General features: G+C 37.0%; 1 protein-coding gene across 2 annotated transcripts in view; it reads left to right on the forward strand.

Moving 5' to 3' along the window:
- B3GLCT (beta 3-glucosyltransferase) overlaps window positions 1-11,935 on the forward strand; it is a 58,963-nt gene extending 47,028 nt beyond the window's left edge. For both annotated transcript variants that reach the window (XM_085320676.1, XM_085320675.1), the window contains exons 11-15: window positions 3,652-3,765; window positions 5,790-5,889; window positions 7,294-7,413; window positions 9,726-9,870; window positions 10,382-11,935. In XM_085320676.1, coding sequence (XP_085176802.1) covers window positions 3,652-3,765; window positions 5,790-5,889; window positions 7,294-7,413; window positions 9,726-9,870; window positions 10,382-10,549 — 647 coding nt within the window. In that variant the 3' untranslated portion in view covers window positions 10,550-11,935. The remainder of the gene's footprint in view (window positions 1-3,651; window positions 3,766-5,789; window positions 5,890-7,293; window positions 7,414-9,725; window positions 9,871-10,381) is intronic.
- Window positions 11,936-18,680: the final 6,745 nt, after the last annotated feature.

The raw sequence follows: 18,680 nt of genomic DNA on the forward strand, positions 1-18,680 counted from the left end.
GCAGTCGGATGTGTATAGGTGTTCTGTAATGCTTGTAATGGGAAATTTTGTTCTGTAGAAATCTGGCCAAGTATTTTACTTTGTGTTGAGTCCAAGATGTGGCCCAGATCTAGAGTCTTCCAAAGAGCGTCTCACTACAGTGTGTTTCATCCGGAAATTGTTGTGTCCTACAAGTAATGATAGTCACCATAAAAAATATGATCATGGAATCCATGGTAAAATATACATGCATACATACATGTTTAATATGCATGTATGTATGTATCTTTATGTATGTACACACACACATACACACAACTAATGCAGCCCAGCAAAATACATGCAGTGCATACTAACTTCCATCTCAGATGTAGGGAAAACAAAGTCACAGAGGAGGCTGCCTGCCTCAGTTAATATATAGTAAGTGTCAGCTAAGTTGAGCTAGAACCAGTGTTTACGAAGCATGGTGGGAAAAATTCCAAGTCCACTAATTTAATGGAGGATACTCCATCTATTTGATGCCATCTGCCAGTGCATTCTCATTTACTTCTGGGCATTTTTTAAAAAAAGAAAATTCAGGAATTGATTTATTTCCAGGATTTTGCTTGCATTTTGGGTTCTTGAATAATCTAGGTATGTAATATTGTCGCCATTATGCCTGTTTTTGTTTATAAGCTTAAGTTAAAATGATCATTGTTGGGGAGAGAAAAAAAACAAATTAAGTAATGGCTAGTAGTTGTATCAAATTTTGTGGTGGGTTTTGCCATGCCTTTTTTCAGAAGACAGGGTGAAGTTAAAAGCTCTTTTATTAACTAAGTTCCCCCTTACTAATGCTTTAAAAAAGCATAGGTTATATCATTTTGTCATTAATAAATAAGTTTAGACTATTTGCTGRCTGGTTTTTTTCTCCAAATAAGGTTTATGTAACTTATTTTTCTTAATGTCGTTAGCCTACTTGATGAAGGCTCATTTCCAGTATTTTAATCACCTAATCATTTGGATATGTTTAGCAAGTAGCTTTTGACAAAACAAAATCGACTATCCTGTAATTGGAGTTCACTGAAGAATTTGTCTTTCTGGATCCATGTTTATTTTCTAATCTTCAGAATTACAAACAAAATAAACAACTAAGCTGTTTTTATTAAAGATTATCAAAAAGTCAGGAACATTCGGCTTTAAAAAGATAGCATAACCATCCTTCAAGAAACACATGTTGAAGACTGAGGAAAATTCTTGAACTTTCCTCACAGCTTTCAGTGTTATGCAATGGAGAATAATCTTACTCAAGATTTTGAAAGATTAATGGATGTCAGCTTCAGAGAGCTCCTTTTACCTGGTAAGTCTTCTTTTGTTSTATGCCAAAAACTACATTAGTGCAACATCAAGGCTTAGAATTTGATGTGCAAGAACAGCTAAGCTTAAGAATTTACTATAGATTTAACTCTCCTTCTTACATATACTTCATATGATTATACAGAAATATGAATCAACGTTCTAGAAGTGACAACTAAATCATARTCAAGAATGCAGAGTTGACCTTCTATAAGTATCTCTCTAGTGTGGTATTAAAACTTGTGATCAAAAGTAGAAATACATATTGGTAAATGCTTCGACAGCATGTGTAAGAGCTGGTCAGGAGCTTTCAAATAATTGTTACTGCTTTGGAAAATATGAGTTACCTAGAAATTGCAAACTATTGTGGGATTCTGTTTACAGTAAACATTAATCTGGATGATAACACAGTAGAAACAAGCAAGGAAAACAGAAGGAAAAGCACTTTAGCTAGTAGCACCCTGGTTAGACCACTGAACTAGGCTGAGACTTGGGTCTTTGCTTCAGTTAATATTTTTTTTTCTTTTTTCTTTTCATATATGCAAAGAAAGGGAACTCCACTGAAACTGAGAGGCACAGTCCATAATAGCAAGTAGTTATTTATGTTAAACATCGTACTGAGATTTAGGTCATAGATTGGAGAAAGGTGAAAAAGAGCCTTACAGGAGCCTCTCTTCTGTTGCAGTTGAATGTTGGAAGTGTTGAGTGTCTGTGACACTTCTGTATCGCATCCTTAGTTTCTGAAAAAGGTTCTGGTTTTGTTCTTTTGAGAAACAAGCACATTTTTGAAATAAAACATTCCCATAAAATCAGAAAATAATTTCCTGCCTACTGCATTTTTTTTCTAATTGAAATGAGAAACATAGATGGTATTCTCTGCCACTTAACGCATGATAATGTAGTGTTGTGTGATGTAGTGATTGTGACTTCTTAGTACACAGAAGGCGGAGTTCATATATTGTGAAATTCCTGACTTTGCATTTCAAATCTCAACTTTAAAGTTGTATTAATATATTTTTTGTATATAATTTCCTTTCAAAATTTTGCACAAAAAATAGAGCGCAGTTTTAAGTGTCTAAAACTTCTGGAAGCAGCACAGTGCTGTAGGAGTAGAATCATTTTTTCCAAATACTGCAGCTATGTTCATAAGTGCATCAGTGCATTACTCTAGTCTAACAGTTAACTTCTGTTCATTTTAGTCTTGTTAAACTGACTATTGGTCAAACAAGAATAATTGAAGGATGAATCCAGGAAGGGGTAAAACCTGTGACTTATATATTCACGTGGATCAGGGTTATGTARTGACAAAAGGAGGTTACATCAATATTTGCTCTTCTTATACAGTAGTTTTTTGAGTGTATAGAGGATTATTCAGAAATACATGTGTATAAAACATACAGTTTTTTGGTGATCATTCAAAGAACAATATACTACTAACAAGACTTATTATATGGTATCAGAGAACATAAAGCAGATAGTGAGACCAGAATGCAAAATGTTTCAAAGTAGCTGCTGATCTAAGTTTTGAGCACTTAATTTTTAAAATGGGAAAAGGATTATAAGTTTTAATTGGATTTTTCTTTTCCAAATATCCTGCAAGTGCTCCCACCATTCTGCTTTTTTGTGTTAATCATGATTTACTCACCTCAGGATAGAATTATGTTTGCAGCATCATTATTAGAATTTTTTATGATCAGTTTTAAATGTTTATGTCAAATGGCAAACTGATAAAAGAATTACTGTTGTAGAAAAGTGTTAAGCAGTCCTTGCTTTGAATAGAGTCTCCATTAGGTAAAAATTGATTGCATGATATTTATAAATGTCATTCTGTAGCTGTGTTTCCAGAGGTAGGTACTTTTGAACATTAACATGAAGTTGCCTTCAAATACTGTTCTTGGAATAAAAATATTATGCCATACTATTGGATGTGCTGTTTTTAAAATAAGACAGTTTCACTACTGAAAGAGTGATTGAACTCTAATAATTAGTGTTCATGCTGTTACATGCTAAAAAGTCTAACATAGGAAGTATAAAACTGATAATTTCGTACTTTGGTTAGCATACATGTAAACATCACAGTTTTCAATATAATATGAAATTATAGTCATATTTTAAAAGAAATTTATCACTATATGAAACTGTCCTGACTGACTGTACATAAAAATGTAAAATGACCTCTCTCTAAGTATTGTCAGGAAGAAAATAGAATGAATGTTTATAATCAGGATTCTCTTATTTCAAACAGCGTTTTCATTACCACGTGAAGGAACATGTCAGTTAACAAAGACATAAACATTTTAATCAAGTAGTTACTTTACAGTATTGATGATTGTTTTGCAGTACCAGTTGTAAAGCAGACTTGGGAAAGAGAGGCTGCCCTTATTGAATACTACAGTGATTATGCAGAAATCTCCATTCCTACTATAGATTTAGGAGTACCTAATACTGACAGAGGTGAGCTTCTGGCTGTTCTCCATTTTGCATAAATTACTGTATAAAGTTGGTAAGTTTTCAGGATAATATGTATATTTCATGTACAGCATAGCATTTAGAAATTCTGTATTTCTGTAGTACACATTCTTGCAGTTAAAACTGAAAGAATACTTTTGGCACTCAAGAAGTGTGTGGAGAGTATAATTTCCCTATTTAGACAGATTTTTTTATTATTATTTTAAGTAGAAACCTGAATATTGTAWGTATAAAAGCAGGGTATGCTGGTCCTACTCCAGGAGAGAAAAAATTGTGTTACTGCTGTCTTCCTAACTGTTTTTCATAAGATCTGTTAATGCTAACAGTATGTCATAAGTTTAGGGCTGAAGACCTCAGATAGTGCCAGCTGGATACTGATCATAAACTGCTTGCCATATGATATTTGCATATTCTGTGTTTATATCCAGTATGGCTTATTTAAGCATAAAAACTACATGCTAACATTGAAAGATTTTTGTTTTATGACAATGTAGTAGGTTTAAAGTAGTAACTTGCTTCACCTTCAGATAGAAGAAGGTCTGCGGATAAGATGGCTTCAGTCAGTTAGATTTTTTTAATGTCCTTTTAATATTTTTTTCTTAAATTTGATCTATTTCTCTAAGCCTGTAGAGTCTACAAGCGTATTACCTTCTCTGTTGGAGGTGTCCAAGCTGTGGCTTGTCAGCTTTATCTGACCCACTAGATCAATTGTTCTGATCTTTGCCTTGTTTCCAGGTGTCCTTTTTTTTCAAAGGGCTTATCAGGGGCAGGCAGGAATAGGCAAGGATTTCTGTTTGTACAACTGTGGTGTAGCACACGTGCAATCAGTGAGTGTTTTCAGGAAGCAGCAGGCCTCCTATGCCTGCGTGGGTCATTTGTAGAAGTCCAGAAGTTCTGGTCACAGATGCCCAGGAGTTCTGGTCACACGATGGGATGGATCTTCTGCTTCAGGCCTTTGAGCATTGTTGGGGGAACTGATGGGACCTGGGTGTGGGGGGGTACTAGTATTCTAAACTAAATAAATTGTGCTGAATCTGTTGTAATATTATTTATGTCCATCTTTCATTATGGAGTACAGTATAGAAATATTTGTCSTAATTTTGTAAATTTTTGTATATCAATCTGCATTAGGTTCATGGTTTCACAAAATAAGCAACGCCAAGATTTCCTTAATTTCTTAAGCAGAGAAATACAATGTTTTCTCAAAAATAATTTAAATTGGAAGTAGCTTCAAATATAGTGTGTCATCTTTATTTTTTAATGCTTATTTAGTAATAGCTACATTGAAATTGATAATTGCTTTAGATAATTGTCTGTTATTTAGATGAAGAAAAAATTTGCAGTTGGATTTTCATTTCCTTAGAAAAAAATCTATAGAAGTCTGAATGGAGCTTCTTGTTTCTGTTGTCCTGCTCATTCTAATCAAGGATATTTTACCTCTCAACTTATTTATAGTTTCTATGTTAAATATTAAGATCTTTTCTTTGAGGAATTTACCAGGACCTGAGCTGACAGTTATGAATATGGTTGATCCATTGCTTGGATCCATATTGATYTGATGCATTGTGAAATCCTGCGGGTGGGTGGATCTGTATAAGCAATACTTAAATATCACTTCACATTCTTAGATCTCAGGGTACTTTGCAAAAGATGTTTCTATAGTAGTCTCTTCTTTTTACAGTTTGTGAAAGTAAGAGAAGCAGTTTTCCAAAACTGTCCAGCAGCTTAATAAAATAGCTGGAAATAAAACTTGATGTCCAGGTCTCCRTAATTTAAATAATTTCCATAGTTCAACATCCTTCCTACAATGRTTGTGTTGGAAGTGTCTCTACAAACACTGTTCAGCATGAAGAAAGATGTAATTTAAACTTGCATCTTCCAATATTCTGCTAGTCATTTCCAAAACGTTTTGCAGAGTGCAGCAAAATACATTTCTAGGTCATGTATAACTTTATTACAAAATCTCTTTTTATTTAAATGAATATTTTCTGTTATTCATCTTCATTAAGGTCACTGTGGGAAAACTTTTGCCATTTTGGAAAGGTTTTTGAATCAGAGCTCTTCCAGAACTCCTTGGTTAGTCATTGTGGATGATGACACATTGATAAGGTATAAATTGCAATATTTCACAGTGTCTCTGTTCATCCYGATAGGAGTCTTAGAAATAGTCACCTCCTATTCTGTATTTAAAATGTACATCTTTTTTATTAGTTATGCAGATTTCTATCAAGAAAATTTGTCATTTTTCCTTCAGCATTCCTTGACTGATATTAAGAACAATTAGATAAAAACTATGCATATAGTGTTATTATGTAATCATGTAGTCCAAATATGTGAAGGTCTCGTGTTTCTTTGGAGCATATACAAGCTGATTATTTAGTCATTTGTTAATACACATTCTAACATGTATTCCTTGCATAAAAGAGCCCCCAAAAGGRTTCCATAAGCTAGGGTCGATTCTCAGAGCCATCTGGCACTGTGTCTAGGGACTTGCCTTTCTCAGAAAATGAGACCATGTTCAGATAAAAAATAACTTTTTGTGAGGAGAAACTCACAAAGTTTTCAGTCTCTCTTCAGAGTAGATTGAATATATATTTGTCRTTGCTTTCAAGAAATGAACACAAAAATGTGAACCATACTAGAGAAATAGAAAAATAATCAAATTTTAGCTTTAATCGAGTTCCTTGAAGTGAACTCTTTAAAAGGGCATAATATTTCAGAAAATCTGTGAAGCAGCATTGTTCACCAAAGAATGAATGCTTRGTTATGTTAAGGTTAGCCAGAACATGCATCAACATGCAGTTAATTACCTCTCAGGCAAGACAGTCAAGAGAACTTAGAGCAAATTAAAAAACCTGAATCAAAAACTGTTAAAAAAAATGGATCAGGTACATTTGTTGTGTCAGAAGATTGGATCAGTGAAAACAAAGATGGTGACTGTATAACAAAGTTGGCACTTAACTAAGATAAATGAATGTGTATTCTGTGACACAGCAGTGTAAGAGAAATAAGGCAGAGTAATCAACCCAGTAGGATCACATATTCAAGAACATGAGAAGTTGTTCAAGATAGTATTTTGATTAAATCACATAAGGGAAGAATTTGGAGGAGCCTGTAACTATAGATAAAACAAGATTCTTAGAATTCAATCTGCCTTTTTGTTTTTCAATTTCTGGGGAGAAAAAATCATTTGCAAAGTTCTTACCATTCGTTGGAAAAATCATTGCATGCTTTGAGATGAAACTCACTTTTACTGAGAAACTTGTCTGCTTCTTCTGAGAAATAATTATAAGCTAATTGATTCATCATTTGACTAAATTAAAAAAATCATTTCTCATAGTAAGTTTATGTTAATTTATTTTATTTTTTTGTAGAATTTCTGAATTTCTCCTCATTTTTGTGTTGTGTACTATAATGCCATTTAGGCTAGCAATGTAAGGATTTTCAAATCTATTTAAAAATACATGTCTGTGTGAACTATTTTTTTTAAATTAATATGCTTTCATATTATAGCATCTTCAGACTCCGAAAACTGCTCAGCTGCTATGACCCAAATGAACCAGTATTTCTTGGAGAGCGTTATGGTTATGGCTTGGGAACAGGAGGATATAGTTACATCACTGGAGGAGGAGGGTAATTTTTTAAAACTTTTTTAAATACCGAGATCTGTATTACTCAGTCATTGTTTTGATRGAAAATATTTTGAATTAAGATACAAATAAGATGCAAGAGAAATAGTGTTGTTTCCTAATATGATTAAAATGTAGTGATGGTCTAAGAATCAAATGTAAGAAGTTGTACAGTCCAATGGAAACAGATTTGTAGAACAAAGCAGTTGCTACTGAGGATCCAGCATTTGAATTATGCAAGTGTCAGAGGTCCTACTTTGGCTTGGCCAACCATGTGGACTGAGTACCTTTTAACAGTAGCAAGCACACCACAAGCTCTCTTGAAGCACACCACACAGCTTTGTTTCATCTGAGAAAGTTCATTTTGTATAGTCAGAGACCACCTTTCAATGTGAATCAAAGTATGATAAGGGGAGACAATTGGCCTATTTGCTTAAAAAAATCTTCTGATCTGCAGTGAAGGTGGAGAAGCAACCAGCAACACATACCTAGAGATACAAATTTTGTCATAAGAATACTTCTCTGTTTCCTGTCTTTGTCCAAGTATGGATAAAAGTGATCATTTTGATCTATCTTGTGTGTCTAAAACAAGTGGTATGGCTTTGGAACTACCTGATCTCAATATCCTTACTCTCCTCCTACATGAAAAGTAATGACTATAATAATTCATTAGTTTTCTTATCCATCCATGAATAAATWAAGACGAATTGACTAGTCTTCTCATTATCTTACGCATAGTTGCACAAGATCTTAAGTATTTTAAGCTAACATTTACACTTGAGTTAAGAAATAAACCTTTCTTTTRTGCTGGTATGTTTGCCAGTTACCAGTTGTATATTTCTGTAATTTTTTTAGTGTTTATCTCTTAGTTTCTATTCTGTTTTATAGATGTGGAATTTGGGTGATTATTTTCATTCTCAGGTTTAAGCAGATAAAGACATCTGCTTCCATCTTGCTTCAAAGTTAATTTTAACTTGCTTCAAAATTAGTTTTAAGTTAAGAATTCCATTTAGCTGAAAGGACACAGTGCAGATAATAAAGTAGCAATTGTATTTCCCAAAGGTGTGCAATATACATTATATATTGTGTGTAACAACACATGCTGGTCACTAGTTCTAACTTTTTTTTCAAGGCTSTAGCTAATTCTCTCTCTTTTTGATCTGAATACTGAAATATGACTTTCCTTTGTGCTTTCTTTTTTTAATGATATTTGCAGTAAATTGTCTTCAAAGTTGCAGTGCTGGTTTTACAATATTAATCTAACAATATTCTTTGATCAGTCTTTTTTCCCTTAGCTTTGGTATTTATAAAAGTTGTGCTGTGTCCCGGTTTCAASTGAAGGATTATCATGTAGTAAATGAGTTTATGAAGCTGTGTAGTGATTTCAGAGTATTGATGTCATCAGTTTAATTTGTAATRGCTAGATTACCATATCATAGAATCATAGAATCAGTAAGGYTGGAAGGGACCTCTGGAGATCATCTAGTCCAACACCCCTGCTCAAGCAGGGTCACCTAGAGCATGGCAGACAGGGTTGCATCCAGGCGGGCCTTGAAGATCTKCAGAGAAGGTGACGSCACARCCTCTCTGGGCAACCTGTGCCAGTGCTCCRTCACTCTCACAGGGAAGAAATTCCYCCTCACCTTCAGGTGGAAYTTCCTGTGCTTCAGTTTTCTCCCATTGCCTCTTGTCCTGTCACAYGGGACAGCTGARAAGAGTTTGTCCCYRTCCCCTTGACACCCTCCCCTCAGGTACTTGCACACATTGGTAAGATCCCCCCTCAGTCTTCTCTTCCCCAGGCTAAACAGGCCCAGCTGCCCCCAACATTCARATCTCTAATCTAATCTCTATATTCTGATTGGACTGGGTGGGTGATGCCTTCAAGCTTCAGAAAAGAGGTGGCTACAGAATACTAGACAAGAGTGTATTCCCTCAGCTCTTGAATTTAAGATCATGATCATGTTTAATTGCACRTGATAACTAACCAGACAATATATTTGAGTAAGATAGAGGAGAACCTTCATTTAGAAGTCCTGAACAGATCTAGGAATAGTTAGCTGCAGTAAACATGGTGACTAGCTATGTRATTGTTAACAGCATAATTAATTTTCATTATATAAAGCACTTAGATTTCAAAAAATGCTTCTAAYGGTAATGGTCAAATTCTGAAATGTCAGATATGTTGCACCAGAGGGCTGTATTTCATCTTGCAATTTTCTATCATTTAGCAATATTCAGCCTAGCGATATCACTTAGAGCTTTCTGGCTGCTRTGTTAGTTGTTGTCTTTTATTTTTCATTTGCTTTTATTTTTCAGGATGGTTTTCAGCAGAATAGCTGTCCAGAAACTGCTTGCTAGTAAATGCCGCTGTTATAGCATGGATGCTCCTGATGATATGGTCCTTGGGATGTGCTTCAGTGGCTTAGGAATCCCGATAACACATAGTCCACTCTTCCATCAGGTCAGAGTGTTATTTTCAGTAGTATTTAAAATATATTTCATTCTCTTAAGTATACACTTAAAATTGGACTTGTAAATACTATGAASTAGACTAATGTTTAATAATTGTAGCCAAGATACTGCTGCTGTACCTCATCTTTTTCCAGAGCATGTATGATCAAGCAAATAAATATATTTTCAAAGCATGGATTATGACAATGCTTCAATACATTTATATTTCAACTCCCCTATGAATRCATATTGCAAAAAACAGACAGGTGGCACTTCGGGTATCAGATGTAATTAGGAGCCACCTCTTTAAATACTTGTGACACAGCCTCTGAGGGGCAGGGGGGAAAAATACACAACAATCTTTTTTTTCCYTTCAGATAATGGAGTATTGTCTGTGACATATTTTATCAATCATCTCTACTTACCCAACTTGTGTTGTGATAGTGAGTGGTGATACTTTGCTCTGAAAATCATTTTTCAGCACTGAGTAGTTRTGTTTTTGGTTTATCCTTCTATCTTAGGCACGGCCAATGGACTATCCAAAAGACTACCTTTCTCACCAAGTTCCAGTATCATTTCACAAGCATTGGAATATTGATCCAGTGAAGGTATATTTCACATGGCTGGCACCAAACACAGAAAATTCCCTTCATGGAAAGAAAGCTGGATATAACAGGGAGGATTTATAAGCAGCAGAGAATTTAACTTTTGATTAATGTACTGCAGATGAGAGACAGTCACTATGATTTCTTTGTGTTCTTCTCATATTGTTCACTGTTTATGACATAGAAGATACTATAACGAACAGGAACAAAACATTGATTCAGAGCAATGGAAGAAGGCACCTAACTGATTTTTCAATTTCTTTTGTTAAGCTTGATTTCTTTTTAAAATGTCTCATACAACATTATCTATGTTCAGTTTTGAACTTTGAGTCAGACATCATCAATTTACATTTTCTTCCTCGTTGTTTGAAAAGCTGAAGTTCTTCATTGCCTAATATTGAACATTCATGGCTCTCACTTCAGAAAACAGTTCTCTAAACTATTCTGGACCAGATTCTTGGTAATTCAGAAAGGAGATGTGACTAGGAGCTAGACTGAAGGCTATGTTCCTTGAATACTCATTTCAAACAGAAATGCTATAGTTTCATGGGATAGATGGACCAAGCATGCACCACTGTACCTTGAAGTGGATTAGCATCTGTGAGGAAAGTGACATTCGAAATCTAAAAAAGGTAAAGGACTGAGATTTTTTTTTTCAAGTGACCATAAGAGGTCACTGTGGCTCCTTTAGAAACCTATGTCACTGTGTATCTGTTTGGCAAGTACGTATATAACTGTTAAGGATTTTTGAAGAACTAACACTTCAGTATTTCTGTGTGCATTTCCATAGTATGTGGATGCCAACTTTAAAAAGTTTGCAATATTCCTAATTTATATCGTTGAGTAATTTTATRCATAGAACATGTAAAGAGGGATTCATATTTAAAATGTTCTTGATTYTTTCTTTGTGTAATTCAGTCTTGTAAAACTGTACAAAATCTCTTTAGTATGTTCTAAACTAATTTTTATACTGTAAAACTGTTCCTTTTAAGACAACAGTATATGACATTTGTATACTGTTATCTAACTTTGCTTGCTATATTGTAACCAAATACAGGGTCTTAAAGCCATACAGCTGAAGTCATTTGTGGTTTGTGTTGTTTTATCAGTAGGTTAGAATTTGATTCCATTCCAATGTMATGCAATAYTTGTTTCAAATCTAAATAGGRGAGTCACTGATTCTTCTTTCAGTAATAGCTGAARTTAYATAAATGTTTGTTTGTGAATGGAGYTTGTTGAATTTTAAGCCRTTGAATAGCAAGCACATATTCACAATAGATTCAAATACTGATTAAAGAGGAGTAATCCATGTCATGTTTTTTCTTCTTTCTTCCCACTATCAGTGCCTTAAACAGTAGACATTTTGCTGATACTAGGGCTTTGTTCTCTGGTACCATGGATGTATCATTAACTGTGTTTGCTGTTTAGAACTGTGAGAGCTGAAAGCTGAATAAAAACGTACTTGTTTAATGTTTCKTGCCTTCTTCCTCTTTGCGAACAGTACAGAGTTCTTTAAGCACCCATATCATAATTTTGTCAGATGAATAATATTCTAASGTCAGTGGTGCTAAAAGCTAGTTTAAGCATTTTATTTTTTTTCCATACATTGTCCTGGCGTATTTCCCCAGATAAGATAAATTTTTTAGTCTCTGGTTTTGTGCAAATGAAAAATGTTTTTATAGTGGGTCCTCATATGTGATTGGGAATCTTGATGCTCTCACAAATATATATCATTATCAAGTTCTCCAAAGGTTTTGTCATGTAGTTGAAACACTTCCAACTTGAAAACTGGTGATACTTCRCATCTCTTTGGGCTCTGTGGAGGCAGAATAGCTCAGGCAAAGCTGATTATTTTGGGATCCATACCGTGTTGCTCTTGTGTGCTTCCGTCTTTATGTAGAGGCTGGGAGCTATTGACTCAGTYTTACATTGCTTGCTTGCTTGTTTGCTTCCTTAGATGTTTTCTTCTGACACAACCAATACAGTAGCTGTTTAAAGTCCATCTTTTCTGCTACCATTATTCCTGTTTTTTTACTGCAGGAATTTTGGAYGTATGTGTAGATATTAGGGAAAGTAGAGTTAAAGCAGACTTCCGATTCTGGCCTTAATAGTTTTGAAAACATTGAAGCAATAATTGACTTTTCTCTGTCCTGAAAACTCAATGTAACTTGAGAGACATAACTAATAATATACAACCCTAGCCCCAGCAGCAACATGACAGAAATGACCTTTTATTCCATGGACAAAAAATGAGATTTTGAAACCTTGATTTGCAGAAAGTTTCTGAAAACAAGCTGCGAGACTTTCTGTATTACATTTACTTTTAGAAGGCAGAGCAAAGCTGTTATTATCTGAAACCTAATGATGAAATTATTCTGTTCATGCTCAACTCAGCCCTGGACAACAGTATAAATGTTTCTAATAAAAATCAATGGGCGTGTAAATGGTATAATTTAAGGCAAAGCAAGAGAAAGGAAATTCACAAGTCATCTTTGTAACAGGCAAATTAAAATGGAACTGCTCAGGGTTCCATTTTCCAGGAAGTTCTACAACTGTGATATGAAAAAAATCTGGGAAYCATTATGGGCTGTTTAGTGTTGATAACATGGAAAATTAACATGTATTAACAAGATATTTCTTTCATGGAATTTTCTGGATATTGGGTTGGTTGTTTAATYTGCTTTTAACATCCAAAAAAATTCTTGGAATACTGATGCCTTCARTATAGTCAGGCATGTAAATGATGAGTAACAGGATATTTGAGCCCCATGATAGAGTGCAATAGAATAATGATGGCTATGAATCCAGTTTTTCTTCCTGGAATCTGCAAAGGGCTCAATCATGGAGAACCCAAAAGAACTGAACTTCGTATCTCCTGCTGTAGAAGGAGATTGAACAGACATGAGAGACAGCTTGCCATCTGCATAACTTTTCGTGCAGGACAGCTGTGTTCCAACACTAGCTCTAACGACTGCTTGACTGGAGGGAGGAATCAGAATACGTCATAGCCAGAGGCCCAAGGCTCCRTTCCATTAGATTCCCCAAAACTAAGGACTATCATAATGGGCTACTGTGAAGTGCCTCCAAAGCCAGTAATGCCACATCATTAACAAAGCAAAACAAAACAAAAAAAAAAGGCACAGAAAATAGCAAGAGGTTAGCTTTCTTGACACTATTACACTCATGAAGACTACTGTTTACAGGATCCTGTGGTAATAAGGTTCACCTTTCCAGGGACGGAGGTGAGGCTGACTGGCCTATAGTTGCTTGGGTCCTCCTCCTTGCCCTTCTTGAAGACTGGAGTGACATTGGCTTTCTTCCAGTGCTCAGGCACCTCTCCAGTTCTCCAGGACTTTTCAAAGTCCTATACAATTCATATTGTATAGCAATAAGAATTGCTATACAGGTACCTTGTTCAACGTAGAACAAATTCACCTCACCAATCACAGTAAGGATGATATCATTAAGTAATCATTTAATTCAGTAAAGAAATAGATGTGATATTAGTTTGTAGGTATCTAATTTTTCTATTTAAATTTGTTTCATGTTGTGTAGGGTACATACAGGGACTAGCTTTATTCATACAGTGATAACTGGCATGGAAGTAGSTACTTGATGATTTAATTTGTCCACTGAGAAAAAAAAAAAGTTCCCACTTTTCAAATCTCAGACTGTGGTTTAAAGGAAAAGACCTATGGACCTAATGACCCATGGGACCAGAGGAGGTAGAGAAAAGTGAACTCTGTTTTTGCATCTAGGTCCTTAYGTTCAGTTCCTTAACTCCCATTTCTTCATCTGTGTGTTTGTTAGAGTCAGGAGGCAGTACTGCCTCTGCTGAAGCTGGCCAAAGAGATCTCATCAGATTTACTAGAACCTGCATGTAAATGGCAAGAATAGGACAGTTTTGGTGGAGTGTCTGTAGACTGGTTACTCCTGAACACTAGGGAAAAAGATACCTCAGAAATAATGTCTTTAAAGATGGAAAGATAAGTGGACATAATTCAGTTGTGTACAGAGGCCAAAAGGATTTACTATCAAAAAAGGAAGAAATGTTTTGGAAGGCAAGTTATGGAGAGTAGTAGGATATTACATCCACAGAGTGTCATGAAACATTTTCTATGGAATATATGTAGGCATACTGTTTTTTGTAAGATAAGCAAAATAAGTGTTAAGCTATTTCTAGTAGATTAAAATACCAGTGCTAGTTTAAGTCTGAAGGCTTAAGAGCGAACTTTTATGCAGAGCAACTCCAAGAATCACACGGAATCTCAGAATTACAGAATGGTTGAGGTTGATCTAGAGAACATCTAGTCCAACCCTACTGCTCAAGCAGGGTCACCTAGAGCATGTTAGACAGGATCGCGTCCAGGTGAGTTTTTAATATCTCTAGAGGAGACTCCACAACCTCTCTGGGCAACGTGTTCCAGTGCTCTGTCACCCTCACAGTAAACAAGTTCTTCCTCATGTTCAGACGTAACTTTCTGTGGTTCAGTTTGTACCTGTTGTCTATTGTCCTATCACTTGGTGCCACTGAGAAGAGTCTGGCCTCATTCTCTTGACATCCTCTCTTCGGATACTTACACACATTGATAAGATCCCCTTTCAGTCTCCTCTTCTGCAGGCTAAACAGACCCAGTTCTTGCAGCTTTCGTCAGAGGAGAGATGCTCCAGTCCCTTCATCGTCTTAGCAGCCTTCCACTGGACTCACTCCAGTAGTTCCATGTCTCTCTTGTACTGGAGAGCCCAGAATCAGACACAGTATTCCAGATGAGGCCTCACCAGGGCTGAGCTGAGGGGCAGGATCACCTCCCTCCACCTGCCGGCAACACTCTTCCTAATGCACCCTAGGAGATCATCGGCCTTCCTGGCCACGAGGGCACATTGCTGGCTCATGTTAACTTGTTGCCACCAGAACTCTCAGATTCTTCTCCACAGAGCTGCTTTCCAGCAGGTCAGCCCCCAGCTAGTGTATGGGGTGTTTTCCTCCCTAGGTGCAGGACCCTGCACTTGCCTTTGCTGAACTTCATGATGTTCCTCTCTGCTTGTTGAGGTCTCTCTGAATGGCAGCACAGCCCTCAGGTGTGTCAACCACTCCTCCCAGCTTGGGATCATCAGCAAACTTGCTGAGGAGGTGCTCTGTTCCTTCATCCAGGTCACTAATGAGTTAAGCTGAACAAGAGTGGCCCCAGTACTGAGCCCTGGGGGACACTGCTAGCTACAGGCCTCCAACTAGACTCCACACCACTGATAACGACCCTCTGAGCTCTGCCTTTCAGCCAGTTCTCAAGCCACCTCACTGTCCATTCATCTAACCCACACTTCCTGAGCTTCTCTAGGAGGATGTTATGGGAGACAGTGTCAAAGGCCTTGCTGAAGTCAAGGTACACATCGTCCGCTGCTCTCCCCTCATCTACCCAGCCAGTCATTCCATCACAGAAGGCTATCAGATTGGTGAAGCAGGATTTCCCCTTGGTGAATCCATGCTGGCTACTCTTGATCACCCTCTTTTCCTCCACATGTCTGGAGCTGACATCCAGAACGAGCTGTTCCATCACCTTTCCAGGGACAGAGGTGAGGCTGACTGGCCGATAGTTGCTTGGGTCCTCCTCCTTGCCCTTCTTGAAGACTGGAGTGACATTGGCTTTCTTCCAGTGCTCAGGCACCTCTCCAGTTCTCTAGGACTTTTCAAAGATGATGGAGAGTGGTCTGGCACCAACATCCACTAGTTCCCTCAGCCCTCTGGGTGCATCCCATCAGGGCCCATGGATTTATGGGTGTCAAGTTTGCCTAGAAGATCTCTAACCCAATCCTCCTTGACAAGGTAAAATCTTCCATTCTCCAGACCTTCTCTCTTGTCTCCAGTGTCTGGGATTCCTGAGGGCCGGCCTCAGCAGTAAAAACTGAAGCAAAAAAGGCAAAGGAAGTAAAAAGTAATAAATCATTAATATTTTACAGACTTGAATCATRAATATAATAAAAATCTGGAATGTAAGCAGTTTATTAATTGTCAAAATAAAAAGACAGTAAAAAATTTCTACATCAAAAATTACTGTGTATCTTCAATTAGTCTGAGTCTGCTTCTGTTGTATTTTTATCAAACAGCTGCAGCTTTGTAGGAACATCTATTGCTCGTTGCCAAGGGACAAAGTATTAAGATCCTTTTTCTTTTTGTGTGAAAGCAGTTATGGAGTGGGTTGGTAAGTGCTATTGTGYATTTGTATAGTGATATCAAGTCACYATTTACAATTTCTAAAAGTAAAGCAATCAACATGGAGGGTTACCGTAGGCACCATCCATGAGGCTAATGTAAGATTTCGCCTTTACCATATATAGTCACTCAGGACAAAGACATTTACTTTCATTTCTATCTTTACTATAAGGTGATTTAAACATGTTTACCTTCTAAGAAGATGCCCCGAAATCTTCCTACACTACAGGACATTGTGGAGTGGGACTTTTCCAGTGTCTTCTCCTGATAGTGTCTGAGTGTCTGCTAGTGGCTACCTAAGCTTTTCACTTAGGAGTATGAACCTTGCAGAGGTGGGAGAATTCAAATCTCTTCTGTGAACATGGTACAGGTAAATGTACCTTTGCTCAGGCTGAATATTCTAGTCACTGGTCTATGGAGTAGGAGTAAACTACCATTTCTTTTTCTTCAGAAYTGAGTCTAATACTATTATCCAGGACATTTCCTTAGATAGTTTAAAGTAAAATAAATAAAACACTAAAAGCTCATGGATCCCCACCTCTCTCCTCTCAGCCGAGTGTCCTATCATTYCAGAAAGAAAGAAGCTCAGAGTACTGCATGCTCAGTGCCTTAATCTCTGTGACTTTACTTGCTGCCTGAACCCAGAGTGGGTTTTGGCAGGACAGACCAGGGCTTGTTTTGGCCTGTGCAATTGAGGCATCTTCAGGTGAAAGATGTGCTTCTCCTGAGTTGCAGGAGAGATAAAGTACAAGTAATTATAAACCCTCTAGTTTTGGAGGCAAATGGAATTACTCAGGTCTAACTGAAAAGCACTTAAATAAATATCTTTATGAGAGAGAAAACTTCAGCCTGTTGCAATGAAAAGATGTAATAAGCTGAAATAAGACGTCAAAGCTTCTCATAGCCAACRTTATGACTGAAGTTCTCAGCCATCCTTGACAATTATTCCTGAAATTCCTTTTGCAATACAACTGAAGAYCATGGTCAAAAACTAAAGGGATGGGCCATACTAGTTTTGGGGGATGCATTGGATGTTTATTGGATTGTAGTCTTGATAGCCTCCAGATGAAGGCCTAATCAGTCTGTTTACACTGAAGTGCGTCCAAGATCCTTGTAGCAGGAACTCATGTGCTAGGTCTAGTGCCACTGGGCCAGGCAGGCACTGCATGCCATCTTCACAGAAGGGTCATATGGCTGTATCTGGCACCTGCTCCCCAAAGCCCAGGAGAATGGCAAGAAATGCAGGACCAGATGGGGGCCTTAAGGAGCTCTTGCTGCTCTTGCTTCAAGTCAGTTAACTGTCTGTTCCCTGGCTAGTAATGTACCAAAATGTTAGTAAGGAAYATGATGCTAAGTAGATTTGGGGAATAACTCGTGTTGGGACAAGCTCAACTATAGCTCAGGAGGCATTAATAGCTTTGCTTATTGAGTATTGTTGGTMACAAGTGTTGATGGGCAATATTGGTCATTCACAAGTCATTCATTCAAATGATTTCTTAAGACTAACAATCTCACATATGTTTTCCTGTTCAAAACCTTGTGTTTGTTAACAAGAATGGTTGTGTTYGTTGCAGATGTTTCTTTCAGGGATCCCTTCACAGAGTTGCCTGGTTCTTTTCTGGAATCACTGGAATGAATTAAGAACTCTGATGCAGCCAACACTGTTTGGCAGGGCCAGTGGAGGGCTAAAAGGCAGCACCATCCCTGCACCCGCACAGCTGAGGACCTTCTGGCTGTTCTTGGTAATGGGGACCTGGSTGCCTCAGTACTCTGGATAGAAATAGTTGCAGTTGTGGAGTTTAAGCCTTGAACTTAAATGCCTGGATCCTTTTGGAGAATTTCAGCCTTGCTAATTAGAGGACTTGCGATTAGGGTAAACAAAGGCATTAAGCACATCTGAAAACATTATATGGGACAGTGTAAATCAACTGCATGCTCACTTATGTTGCACCATTATTTCCCACTCCAGTGGTAGTGGGATGCTGAGGAGCAGCTACCTATAAATAA

The sequence above is a fragment of the Rhea americana genome, unplaced genomic scaffold (assembly GCF_003343005.1).
Source record: "Rhea americana isolate MKP2758 unplaced genomic scaffold, rheAme1 scaffold_65, whole genome shotgun sequence".
NCBI lineage: Eukaryota > Metazoa > Chordata > Aves > Rheiformes > Rheidae > Rhea > Rhea americana.